Source organism: Colossoma macropomum, unplaced genomic scaffold (assembly GCF_904425465.1).
Source record: "Colossoma macropomum unplaced genomic scaffold, Colossoma_macropomum, whole genome shotgun sequence".
Taxonomy (NCBI): Eukaryota; Metazoa; Chordata; class Actinopteri; order Characiformes; family Serrasalmidae; genus Colossoma; species Colossoma macropomum.
Window position 1 is genome coordinate 36,493,508 of NW_023494790.1, and position 14,512 is coordinate 36,508,019.

At 40.6% G+C, this 14,512-nt stretch overlaps 1 protein-coding gene across 1 annotated transcript; it reads left to right on the forward strand.

The window, feature by feature from the left end:
• The first annotated feature begins 1,358 nt into the window (after positions 1 to 1,358).
• Positions 1,359 to 13,868, forward strand: pelo (pelota mRNA surveillance and ribosome rescue factor). The gene is made up of 13 exons (XM_036573263.1): positions 1,359 to 1,555; positions 3,377 to 3,469; positions 3,881 to 4,031; positions 4,573 to 4,663; positions 5,804 to 5,967; positions 6,889 to 6,949; positions 7,529 to 7,690; positions 9,665 to 9,711; positions 9,796 to 9,869; positions 9,978 to 10,049; positions 11,020 to 11,094; positions 11,287 to 11,318; positions 13,147 to 13,868. The coding sequence occupies exons 1-13, from the start codon at positions 1,515 to 1,517 to the stop codon at positions 13,239 to 13,241; spliced, it is 1,158 nt and encodes a 385-aa protein (XP_036429156.1). The 5' UTR covers positions 1,359 to 1,514; the 3' UTR covers positions 13,242 to 13,868.
• Positions 13,869 to 14,512: the final 644 nt, after the last annotated feature.

A 14,512-nucleotide genomic window follows, 5' to 3' on the forward strand; every position in this document is an offset into this window, starting at 1 on the left:
ACCATATAGGTGCACTTTGTAGTTCTACAGTTACAGACTGTAGTCCATCTGTTTCTCTGCATACTTTGTCACCCTGTTCTTCAGTGGTCAGGACCCCCATGGACCCTCACAGAGCAGGTGCTATTTGGGTGGTGGATCAGTCTCAGCACTGCAGTAACACTGACGTGGTGGTGTGTTAGTGTGTGTTGTGCTGGTCTGAGTGGATCAGACACAGCAGTGCTGCTGGAGTTTTTAAACACCTCTGTGTCACTGCTGGACTGAGAATAGTCCACCAACCAAAAATATCCAGCCAACAGCATCCTGTGGGCAGCATCCTGTGACCACTGATGAAGGACTAGAGGATGACCAACACAAACTGTGCAGCAGCAGATGAGCTATCGTCTCTGACTTTACATCTACAAGGTGGACCGACAAGGTAGGAGTGTCTAATAGAGTGGACAGTGAGTTGACACAGTGTTTAAAACTCCAGCAGCACTGCTGTGTCTGATCCGTTTGCACCTGCACAACACACACTAACACACCCCCACCACATCAGTGTTACTGCAGTGCTGAGAATGATCCACCACCCAAGCAGTACCTGCTCCCTGGGGGTCCTGACCATTGAAAAACAGGGTAGCAAAGTATGCAGAGAAACAGATGGACTACAGTCTGTAACTGTAGAACTACAAAGTGCTCCTATATGGTCAGTGGAGCTGATAAAATGGACAATGAGCGGATATACAAGGTAAGTGTACTTAACGAAGTGGCTGGTTAGTGTGTATTACTACAAAACCATCACTATGCCCAGACTGCATAGTGCAGCGTGAATCTACAGTGGATAGAAATTATAGAAATGGCTTCATACTCCAAATGCTGAGATGTAAACAAAGTCATTAGTTCTGGACAAACGTACTGAGTCAGAATTGTTCACAGTGGTGGTGATAGGAACCAGATGTCCACCTCTAAAAGCTCCCTCACAGGCAGTGTTTACATGAAATGGTTACAGATACTCTGTCTTGTCTGAGACCTTTGTTTTATAAGTTTTGAGAAATGCTATTCAGAATAGAATGACATTATGTATATAAACTCAGAAGACTCGTGTAGGTTCTCTGGCGGTTCTGGATAGTAAATAAAATGTCTATATTTGTGTTGTAGTCATTGTGACCCCTGGTTCCTATCATCACCACTGTAAAGACATCGTCAGTAAGTTGCTCTACAAATTAACCATTTCATATTAAACCACCCTGAATGACTCTGTTTACGTCTCAAGGGCTGAATTATCCAGAAATTTTGAAAAAAATGGTGGCGTTCCCCTTTAAGTGTGTCTGGTCTGACTGCGAACGGCCGCGTTGCTTCTCGTCGCGACTGAATGACGCTGCGCGCGGCGCCCCACGTTGCTGAGTCGGTGATTCATTGTGGAGAGAATGGCTGGAGTTTACCGACCAAGACGAACCCAAAACAACGAATTCATGGATTAACACGCCGTAAAACACGTCCACACGTTATTCAAGGCAAAGCAGGAGAGCTGAGCGACCATGAAGCTGCTCCATAAGGACATTGAGAAGGATAATGCGGGGTAAGGGACAGTTTCAGTTACAGTAAGGTAACCTACTAGCCGGCTGGCTAACTCGGTCTGTAACCCAAAACAACCCTCAGAGATCAAAAATCACCCCGTATTTCATCACTTTAAGACCAATTCTGATCCATATTTAGTTTTGTGTTTACGTTGTGATCATAACATTCTTCATAAAGTCTGAATTAAACCGCTTATTATAGCCGTTTTGTGTTGAAGTCGGTTCTGTTGACTGGCGCTGTTTTATCTATTCGGCGTAGGGCGAATTCATGACCACGCCCACTGTCATTTTAACCACGCCCTAGTGTCGACATGACCACGCCCACTAACACCAACGTGATTACGATACAGTCGTTGAGTCTTTGACTCCAACCAAATTCCATATCCATATATTTAGTTATATTTGCTTATTAACACAAATATATTTACTGTTAACCTAATTTGCCAGTGCTCACATATAAAATGCATTAAATATAGGAATTAATTTTCCAAAACTGTTATGTTTCTGGGGAAGGAAGCCACAAGTCCCAGATTTATGTACCAAACAACAAGTCATAATCCATTTTTACATAATCGTTTTCCACCATCTCTTTATCCTTCAGAATTTGACAGGCTGTGTTACTGATTTAACACTGATTTATGTAAATTAACTCTGTTCTGATTGGCTGCGTTATTGTATCTCATTCAAAAAGAACAGTCTGTGCTCAAACACTCCTTATAACTTCAACATGAATATAAGACATCACAAAAACAATGAATTCAAAACAGGCTGTTTGTGCAACTTCAGTTACACGTGAGGACTGGGGAGTGAACGGCACGCTTTGATACTTTAACCGTGTCTAGATACTACATCAAAGTCTTATTTGAAAACATATTGTTATTTATATAAATAAATATATTATTATTTATTACATGAATAAATAACAAGGAAAGATTTGTTTTACTTGCTGGTGTAAAGATGTGACGTCTGGAAACAGTAGATTAGTCTCATGAGATGGAAGTAATTGCGTAACTGTTGGAGAATATTGCATCACTGCAATAATAATAAGATTTCTTTCATTGATTTTGACAGTGCCTCATAAAAGTTTATGGGGGGGTTATTCTTTTTACAGGACTTTTCCTTTAAAGGTGTATGAGGTGTGTAAGATTTAGGGGGATCTGTTAGCTGAAATGGAATATAGTAAACAAAACCATGTTTTCATTAGTGTATAAATACCTGTAACTATAAATCGTTGTGTTTTCATTAGCTTAGAATGAGCCATTCATACCTACACAGGGAGCGGCTCCTCTTCCAACAGAGGCCGCCATGTTGTGCTGCCTTGTTTCTACAGTAGCCCAGAGCAGACACACCAAACACTGGCCTTTTGCGATTTTTAAATTGAAGCGGCTGTCGGTGCTGGCTAACCATTTTGTGTTGTGAGAAGTTTAAGAACCCAAATTTTAACAAATGGAGAATCCTGCTTATTATTTAGCGTAAAAAAGCACAAGAAACACACATAGGAGGTGAGTCTTTGTCATCAGAGAAGCAAAAACATGAAGAAGCAAAAAGAAATTTGGACGGGCGATGGCAGAACACTTGATGGCCATCGTAGGTTCTACTACACGCTTGGAAAGGGAGTGGTGAGGGAGGGGGATTCAGCTGGTTGTGATCTGCACCTTCACCACTAGATGCAGCTAAATCTTACTAACTGCACCTTTAAAAAGGGTATGTTAGAGCAAAGAGGACAAGTCAATGTGTCTGTGCAGGGGGCTACAGGAGTAGAATTGGGGGACCCAGACCTTAGTTATGCTTTGGGATTGATGTCTTATGTTTTTTTCTTTTAGTCAGGTGACACTGATACCCGAGGAGGCAGAGGATATGTGGCACACCTACAACTTACTGCAGGTGGGCGACAGCCTGAGAGCTTCCACCATCAGGTAATGGTGCATGTAAAATAACATTGTCTTCAAACTTTTTATTGTAACACATGTTAAAATAAAATATGCAGAATTATGCTGTTTTTTTGTCTGACCCCAAATGTAGTGGATCAGCTAAGACGTGCTTGGAGTCTGAAGTTTGCTTCTTTAGTTTTGCATTAGACCTACGAGGCTAATGTAGCTAAGAAATAATGCAAGCCTATAGCTGCCAGGTTAGCTTTGTGTAAACTGCATGCCTAAATCATCACATTATTGTTTCGAACTACATTAAGTCATCTCATATACTTGCTAATGTGGTTTCTGACATGCTGTTATCTATTTGACAGAAATGTGCACTAAGAGAAAGAGAGAACTCAGTGAATTAATGAGCAAATAGTTTGTTTCGCTGATGCCACTATGTGTCCCTAACAGGAAGGTGCAGACGGAGTCGTCCACGGGAAGCGTGGGAAGCTCGCGAGTCCGCACCACACTGACCCTCTGCGTGGAAACCATCGACTTTGACTCGCAGGCCTGTCAGCTCAGGGTGAAGGGCACCAACATCCAGGAGAACCAGTATGTTAAGGTCAGTGATCAACGGCTTTACTCAAACCGCATGGACTGATATGTTGCTGTAATTTGCATCTGAAGTGCTGAACCACAGTGCTGTAAATGTTGCCATAGATGAAGTAAGGGGGGGGGGTTGCCTTTTTAAGGATCAGGTGTCCTGCATCTCATGGTTAAAAAGGAGAAGGTGCTTCTTAGGAGGCGTGTCAATACATTTAAAGGTCTGAGGTGATCAATAATTTATAAATAACATAACAAAGAGAAAATGTAGGTAATAATTTTATGACAATACACAAAAAACAAGAATACAGAGGTATACAATAAGAATAATAAGACAAAACTGCCTCTGTGTTGGATGAGTGACTAGATAGAAGGCATCCTCAGTCTGATCAGCCATGGATGATGTATGCCACTTTTTCATAAGCGCTCCCCTTTGGGGTGTAAGGAAATATTGATACACTTGAGTATCGCAGTATTATGTTTTGTGATGATATTCTGCATCAAATCCTAACCTCCTTCCTTCATCTTCTTTTCATCTTCTTTCTCATCTCTTTCTTCAGATGGGGGCCTATCACACTATTGAACTGGAGCTTAATAGGAAGTTCACTCTTGCCAAAAAAGTCTGGGACAGCGTGGTGTTGGACAGAATCGGTAAATATTCTGTCTTCATTCTATTTCCTTATTGTCAGGGGTCTGTCTCATGAAGCACATTCAACTTGGACTGGGTTCCTTCAGCTTTCTCTGTTAACCCAGGTTTAGATACTTAAGCTGAGCACATTAAAGTGTGACATTTATGACGAACAGCCCATCACGTGAAACATGAGGCTTATTTTTCAAAGAAGTAGGAAATCATAATACATAAATATGTAGAAGGTAAAGCTTTTATAATAGAAAAAACTGTTGTCATGACCACCAAGTTCAAGTTCAGTGTAGCTTTATTGGTATGACTGTAAAGTGCAGTATTGCCAAAGCATCATAAGAATGACAACAATGACAATAACAACATGAATATACAATAACAATATTTCAAATAATAACAGCAGTAACAACATTGTTGACAATACACATATATACATATGTGTAGTGTTGGGGTCAGAAGGGTAGGGGCAGGAAGGTGGGGATATGGAGGTCGGAGGTCAATTGTGTGGGGGTATCGGGGGGTGTTTAATCATCTAATTACTTAATATTGTTGATATCTATGTTTGCTCTGCTGAAAAGCTGACTGAGCTGTGAATGCAAAAGTCAGTAAAATTAGGAAATTAATATTTAATTTCCAGTCAAGTAGCCATTAAGTATATGTTACTCATTTTCTGGAAACATTTCTGAAGAGATTAGATGTAAGATATCCACTTGCACAAGGAAGGAGAAAGTCAAAGAACAATAAGTGAAAAAACAGGAGTTTCCAAATCTGGAGGCCTAAAAGCTACAGAGAAAATGTGACTCCTAACAACCACCTGGAAGACCTGGTAGACCCCAAAACTGCCCCCCATCAGATAAACAGCACTTAAAGCTTTCATCTCTGAGAGAGAGGAGAAAATCAAGCTGCTTCAGATCTGAAAACATCCACAGGTGTTTCTGTCCATCCTTCCACTGTGAGAAGACGACTCAGCGCTGTGGGTCTGAAAGGATGTGTAGTTGTCAAGAAGCCCTCACACCTTTGTCGTTGTTGTTGATGTCATGGTCACAGCAATCCAAATATCTGAATACCATTAATGTTAGAATCATAAATTCATTAGTGCTTTGAGCAGATATCATCATTTTTTTGACCTCTAACCTCTCCCTGACCCACAGAGCAGGCATGTGACCCCGCCCAGAAAGCAGACGTGGCTGCAGTGGTGATGCAGGAGGGCCTGGCCAACCTGGTGCTGGTGACCCCCGCCATGACACTGCTGAGGGCCAAGGTGGAGGTCACTATTCCGCGCAAGAGGAAAGGCAGCTGTACCCAACACGAGAAGGTGAAACCGCCGTGAAATACTGAGCTTTTACAGTGAACGTCTTCCTTTATTTGAGAGTTACTAAGGAAACAGCCGATCCTGTAGAGTGTTAAAGGCCTTGATACACTTTCTTTTGCATAATTAAATGGTTAAGATGTAAACAGAGTCATTCAGAGTGATTTGATTCAAAATGCTCCGTCACAGAAACTTGCAGAGTCATGAGAGGGTTATTTGTGGGGCGTTGTGATGTAAAATAGTCCCCAAAGAAAATGTAGTATTTTACCATCATCAACATCGCATATAAAAAATCAAGACACGTGTAGGTTCACTGGTCATTTTGGGAAGTAAATAAAATGGCAATTTTATTTACCTATAAACAATTAAACCTGACCCCTGGTTCCATTCTCCGCCACTGTAAAGACATCTAAGTTGGCAAGTCTCAATGACTGAATTATTATAAAATTTTGAAAAATCAGTGGAATTCCCATTTAAATAATCTTATAATATTCTTACAGCAGTGCCATTTATGTTATTGGCCTAGAGCCCTGGAATCACAAAATCCACTCCGGTTGAAAGTGCATTTTTTCATTTGGTGAAGCAAATTGCACCTGGGCAAAGTCCAAATTGTGATCCCATTTGTGGTTTTGAAAATTAAATGTTTATTTTGATCGATTTTGGTTCAAATTCTACCCTGCCTTCCGCCCAATGACTGCTGGGATGGGCTCCAGCTCCCCCCGCGACCCAGAAGGATAAGCAGCTTAGAAAACGTGTGTGTGTGATTCAAATTCTACACATCTGCTCGCTCAATTCTTTTTTATAACGAAGCAGATGTGGATCTTCTGCTCCAAGTTAAACTTAAAGTTCAAATATTTAATTTTAGTTTGGTGTTGAAGGAGAAAAATGTGTACAGACACCAACAAACTATCGCCTTTTCTCTTTCAGGCGCTGGAGCGATTCTATGAGGCTGTGATGCAGGGTATTCTCAGACACTTCAATTTTGATGGTGAGATTCTCCATTCATTACATGACAACATGTAAGTGATGGCAGTGGGTAGAGCTTTCACAGCAAGGTCCTGGGCTCGATTCCCCTGGCCGGGCAACCGGCGCTCCTTTCTGTGTGGAGTGTGCATGTTCTCAGAAATGCAGTCAGGCCAACTGGAGATGCTAAATTGCCCCTAGGTGCAAATGTATATGTCTGTGTGTCTGCCTTGTGATGGAGTGGCAACCTGTCGAGGGTGTTTACTGCCTTGCACCCATTGAGCGCTGGGATAGGCTCCGGCTCCCCCCGCGACCCAGGAGGATAAGTGGCTACGGAAAAGTCGAGGAAGCTTGTGTATACACGTTCCGATATACATGAAAGTCTTCGCAGAAATGTGTCAGACACGGAAACTTTCTTAATTTTTAAAGCAAAACATGCTATAATAGTGTTTTGCAAGACATGATGTTATTTAAGGCATTTTAAGTCAATTTGTTAGAAATGACATTGAGTGACATTCACAAACTTTTTGTTAGTGCTTTTGCATTTTAACCCTTGTAAAATGCGGCTCCTGTATCATCTTGTTTATCTTCTCCTCTCTCTCAGTGGTCAAGTGCGTCCTGGTGGCCAGTCCAGGCTTCGTTAAGGACCAGTTCATGACTTACCTCTTTAAAGAGGCAGTGAGGCAAGACTGCAAAGTGCTGCTGGAGAACAGACCCAAATTCATGCTAGTGCACTCCTCTTCTGGACACAAGTATTCTCTTAAAGGTTTGGATGATAGAAATCTCTCTGCCTCTCTTTCTCTTTGTCACTTTGTCTGTCGCTTTGGTCATTTTAACCGTATAACCATGTTGAAATACGAAAAAAAAACAGTGGAATTACCCTAAAGTCAAAGTACCCTTGTATAGAAACACGGTATTAAGGAGGGTCTCTGAGCCAGCTGAGCAGTTTTTCTTGGTGACAGGTGCAGGTGGTGGGAGGGGAAAGCGAAACATGAAATTATTGGTTGATATCTTGTCAGACTTGCTGGTGCACAGCGGTGTAATCAAAAATCAGGACAGCAATAGTCTTTACATTTTGATGGCAGGTTACAGGAAAACAAGATTTGTTTTCTACATGATCTGATATGATGAATTGTGCCTTATGTGACTATGTACATGCACTAACAAGATGAAAGTGTCAATTTTAATTTCAGGTCAACTGTAAAGACAATAATGCCTCAATTTTGTGATGGACATCACAAAACCCCCCTGGTCAAATTCCAGGTTTTGTTAATTCTCTAAAGGAAAATAAGTACACATCAAACAAACAAACAAAATATGGCATAAATATGGCACTTTCCTGCAAATTTTAGTTTAACATGTTGAGGGGAAAATGTTGCTTTATTATGCTTTATTTATTTACTTACTTACTTACTTACCTGCTTACTTACAACGATCAGACAACATTATGACCACCTCCTTGTTTCTACACTCACTGTCCATTTTTATCAGCTCCACTTACTATATAGGTGCACTTTGTAGTTCTACAGTTACAGACTGTAGTCCATCTGTTTCTCTGCATACTTTGTTAGCCCCCTTTTACCCTGTTCTTCAGTGGTCAGGACCCCCCATGGACCCACACAGAGCAGGTACTATTTGGGTGGTGGATCATTCTCAGCACTGCAGTAACACTGACGTGGTGGTGGTGTGTTAGTGTGTGTTGCGCTGGTCTGAGTGGATCAGACTCAGCAGTGCTGCTGGAGGTTTTAAACACCTCAGTATCACTGCTGGACTGAGAATAGTCCACCAACCAAAAATATCCAGCCAACAGCGTCCTGTGACCACTGATGGAGGACTAGAGGATGACCAACACAAACTGTGCAGCAGCAGATGAGCTATCGTCTCTGACTTTACATCTACAAGGTGGACCGACAAGGTAGGAGTGTCTAATAGAGTGGACAGTGAGTGGACACAGTGTTTAAAAACTCCAGCAGCACTGCTGTGTCTGATCCACTCAGACCAGCACAACACACACTAACACACCACCACCACGTCAGTGTTACTGCAGTGCTGAGAATGATCCACCACCCAAACAGTACTTGCTCTTTGACAGTCCATGGGGGTCCTGACCACTGAAGAACAGGGTAAAAGGGGGCTAACAAAGTATGCAGAGAAACAGATGGACTACAGTCTGTAACTGCAGAACTACAAAGTGCACCTATATAGTAAGTGGAGCTGATAAAATGGACAATGAGCATAGAAACAAGGATATATGGTCATAATGTTATGCCTGATCAGTGTATCTTCCCACATTTTAAATTCAGCAAATAAACAGCAATTGTACATTAAAATGTACAGGAATGTGTTTTCTGTAGACGATGTGTTAACATCTTATTTTCACTTAGAAAATCAACAGAAACATGTAACTTGACCAGGAGTCAAAGTTTTGGATATGACTGTTTTACTGTTGTTATGACAGCAGCAAAACTGTGCAAATCTGAAAGTGTATTCCATTAAAAGTCCAACTAAAGGCAATTACAGTTTGATCAATCCTTACGGTTAATGTTCACTTCTTTTTACTTACTTTAACTTAAGCAGGGTTTAGGTTTTTCAACTACAGCCTCTAACTGTACACTTGAAAGGTAGAGCTAAAGGGAGGAGATTCTAATAAAGTCGATGGGAAGTGTATATTTGAATATGCTTCATAGCTAAAATTGCACCTTAACATGTCATTTCTAAATGTTGAATATTGCTTCTACAGAGATCCTGTCTGATCCAGCGGTAACCAGTCGTCTCTCCGACACAAAGGTAACATACCTGACCACATTATTCAGCTCCTGTTATTTAAAGCACAACATAAACTCAACACTAAATCACTGATGATGTCTCCAGGCCGCAGGGGAGGTCAAGGCTTTAGAGGATTTTTACAAGATGCTGCAGCACGAACCTGACAGAGCCTTTTACGGGTTAGTAAGGATTTTTAATATGTATTATTATTATTAGAAGTAGTATTTGTATTATTTTCCTCTTGAAAAGTATGAATGATCTAAAAATGAGAAATATTTTCATTACAGTCTTGCACATGTGGAAAAGGCCAGTGAAGCTTTAGCCATCGACATTTTGCTGATCAGTGACAAATTGTTCAGGTGAGTATTATGTAGTGTGAATAAAATATACTGTACAATTAGTCTGGCAACCAATGTATTGTATTAAAATCTATATTTTACTGGCATCCTTGCAGGAGGAGTAACTAAGTCAGGGGTGTCCAAAGTCCGGCCCCAGGGCCAAATGTGGCCCACGGACAGGTTTTAATTGGCCCCTGCCTTCTGTTTAAGAGTGTGTTATAAGTGACCTGCCAGCCAATACGCTGCAGTTTTTTCCTTCACCTAATGGTGGCAGCGTAATGCACCGCACTGTGGTAACAAAGTTAGCTAAAGTTTAAGAGCTTTCCTTCTCTAACTAGATCTGCGGCTTCATTTACTTAATACTTCTTAGCAGAGCAAATTCAGTAGATCAGTACATATTAACCGTTTGAAGTTGAACAAAAACTTCGCAATTTATGCTGTTTATTCCGCTCTTCTCGTTAAACAAAGTGATTTCTGAATGTGTTCGCTGTATTTACTTGATATGTAAAGAACATTATCTAACAAAACTGAAAAATGTGCACATTTTTGTTTCATTTTTCTAGCAAATAATTTTTTTAAGAAGTAAACACTTTAATAGAAATATACTTAACATGTTAAATTAGTTTTATTGTTCCTCTTAAACAATTTCATTGTCTGTCATCAGTGCTTACTGATCCAAATCGCTCAGAGCAATTAAACAATAAAGAAGCCTCGTGCATCTTTTATACAGTGATAGGAAACACAGTAGCTCACAGGAAGCTTCGATTCTATGCGCTGATATTCTGAAAACGTTTGTGAATAATATGTCGGCCCTCAGATATTTTGACACGGTACGACCTGGCCTGGCCCTCTTTGGGAAAAAGTTTGGACACCTCTGAACTAAGTGGTTCAGTGGAGGATGTCCCAGGTGGACGTCAGCGAGCTCTATTGGATTCTGTGGTTGTGTGTAGACAGTGTTGTTATTTTTGTTTCCTTTTCCTCTTTGTATTAGACATCAAGACATAGCCACCCGGAACCGCTACGTCCGGCTCGTGGACAATGTGAAGGACAACGGAGGGACTGTCAGGTAAATATGCCACTTCTGTAAAGCTTCATTTTGCCGTTGTACTTGGATACATATACGCACATCTACATAGAAACTTTGTACCAAATATCCATTATATTCAGTTCACTTCAGTACAGTTTTGAATTGTGAATCTTTTTCTCTACTGCCAGCTGGTTTATTCTGTGATTTCTGTTTTCCATTTGTTTTTTAAAGGATATTCTCAAGCTTGCACGTATCTGGAGAACGTAAGTTTCTGCTCAGAGAGTTTGGCACCGAAGTCGATGTTAAAGATGTCCTGATCTGATCTGAGAGCTGTCAGATCTGATCAAAGCATAATTAGTGCATTGTTGTATTAAGCTTGAATTTCAGCCCTTTGCTAAAGTTGCTTTAACACATTATGCTCCATTCACTATATTTATTTGATGGTGTAACCATTATTAACAAATTGGTCCAAAACTGCCAGACTTAGGTTTGCAAAAGAACATGGAAAAAAAGCCTGATTAAAATTGGCAGCACATTCCCAGGTCAGATTAAGCTAAGGCCCAATCCCATTTCTTATTTTTACCCTTACCCCTTGTTTTCTGATGTCATCTTGCCACTTGGAACTGAGTTACAGTGGGTAGTGGTTGAAATCTTTCCCTCTGAAATGGGACCCTCAAATAAAAAGAGCATTACTTCATTAACAGCTACTAGCGCTGCTCTGTAGGCGACCCTGCCAAAGTTCAGCTCCTCACTGCTGGGCTTTAGTTACATTTAGGGCATCATATGTCTTCAAAGAGGGGGGCAATTATTTATTATCACCCACCCCTAATTCTTCAGTGATATGAAGCTGAAGTCAGACATTCACCTGATTCTTGTTTAAATTTTCCCGTTCCAGCTTAAATGGTCCCAGAATGTAACTGCTGCACCATTTAAGGTGGAACAGGAAATTTAGCTAGCTAGCTATGGAGATAGCATACTACTAGCGATTTTTTTTTTTCTTGTTATGAAGAAAATCATAATACATTGAAATGAGATTAAACTAAGATAATACAATGATTATCGTAATTTTAACAGAGAAAATTCTCACATTTGTGGGTTTCTTTGGTCTCTTGTTCAGCCATCTTGCCAGTTTTCCTTTTTTTTCCTCCGTTTGGAATCTCTGAAAAACATACGTTTGGAGGGCCATGTAGCTCTAACACTTCGCCCTACCCCTCTATCTCAACTAAAATCGGGACACCCTACCCCTAGGCATGAACACACAAAACGGACGGATAAGGAAGAGGCAAGGGGTAAAATGAGATTGGGCCTAAGCATAACTTGTTTGGATGAAATAGGTTTCAGCATGTTTGGTGTGGATCTGGCCAAGAGTATCACAGTGACTGAATAGAGCCAACCGTGCAACATGGTGGAGGTAGTGTGTTAATATGAGGCAGTATGAGTTCAGCAAGTGACTTTTTATAGATAGCATAGTGAATGGACCAAATTACTGAATCAAAAGGTGATTCCTACTCTCAAGATGCTTGACAGGAAACAGGACAGTGATCCTAAACACGCTGCAAAAAGCACACACGAGTTTTTATAGAAGACGAGAGTGAAAAACATCACCAGGCCAAGTATTTCCACTAACCTGAATCCTATAGAACATCTTAAGGAATCTTAAAGAAGAGCTGAAAAGAATCATTTGGTATATTGGTATCTATGCCCAGGAGGCTTGAACAACAAATGTGGACATGCAAAATATTAGAAATACAAACAAATGAAATTGCACTGGTGACTTTTGTTGCCTTTAAACGTATGAATCATTTATTACAGTTTTTATTACAGTTTAACCAATTAAATGGGTCTGTTTTGTTATACAAACAAATCAAGTTATATATATATACTTTACCAACCATATTGAACAGGGTTGTACTCACTTTTCTTGTATAATTTGCATAGTCCAAAAAAACAGAAGATGCCTTTAGAGGGTGTCACTTTGGGACTGTGGGAAAAAAACAAATCTGGACATCCCTAGTTGATGAGCATCAGACATTTTTCTTGCTTTCCATTGAGTACAGTGAGGCTAAACGTGGAAATCTCTCTCCCTCTCAGAACTGAATCAGCTTAGCGGTGTGGCGGCCATCCTGCGATTCCCCATTGCTGACCTCTCAGAGGCCGAGGAGGACAGCAGTTCTGATGACGAGTGACCACTGTTAATCTGCCTTTTACAGGCGGCAGACACGCAGAGAAGCATCTCGCGCTGAAAACAATACAAATTGTAACATCAGGAAGGGTTTACACAACACTTTCACCATCACAACATAAGTAACGTGCCTTTAACACCCATAATTGTAATATTGTAATATTGGTTATCAGTTAGGGGCCCAAGCACCATTTCCCTACATAACGGGCTGATATATCAGTGGGTACCACCACCACACTGTGCATGCATGCAGTAGTTTTTCATCAAAGTCACCAGTGGTACCATAGGTGATCACAGAAATGCCATTACATCACAGCGATTCTGCATGACCTCCTAGGACACGGATATTCATGCACTCGCTTGTGGATTAAGCTTTGAGGTGTGGATTAAGGGTGGTCTGTGATGAAGCGTCTTGCAACACACAACAAAAACACTGAACAACACAAAAAAACATAAGTTAACATTAACATAATCGGGGCTGTCGATCTTCTGGACTTTTTTGGGTGCCAAATAAGAAAGAAATGGGACTAATAATTATATTCACCAAATTAATTTTGAAAATGTAGCCTTCTTTTCAGTCTGAGTGTACATAATATTACGTTACGTTCAATAAAACAGCTGCAGAGTTTGTCATGTATGTCCTGCTGTTTTTTTGGGGTTTTTTTTTGCTGTGTCGTACATGGACACTAACATCATGAGTGTTGAGTCATATTGTTCAAACCACAAAAGCAATAGAGGTGAAAAATATGCTGCTTTTTATTGCAGAAATGAAACTGAATTACAGCTAGCATGAGCAGCTTCTCCTGGAATCCCAAAAGACCTGAGACTACAGAAAGCAAGAAGCAACAGTCAGCCAGATAAAGAACCGTTAAACCCTTTGACCTACAGTATTGTGCCAAAGTCAGAGACCATCCTTTATTAATGTAATTTCCAGTCAAAATGACCATTAAGACCCCGTTTACACCTGGTCACTTCCTGCACCTTGAGGATCAGGATTATAGATGAATGAGGCCTCATAAAAATGCAAGTGTAAACGCACCCAAGATGCATTTAAAACAGATACGAATCTGATCACTCAAACCACTTCAGGAGGTGGACTGAGATGCATTTGTCTACCAAGAATAAATGCATGTGGCTTATCAGGATACAATCCAGATACTAGACACATGAAGTGACCAGGTGTAAACAGGGTCTAAATACACATTCTGCATTATTCGGGAGATGTTTCTGAGGAGATCAGATACAAGATAATCCACTTGCATAAGGAAGAGGAAC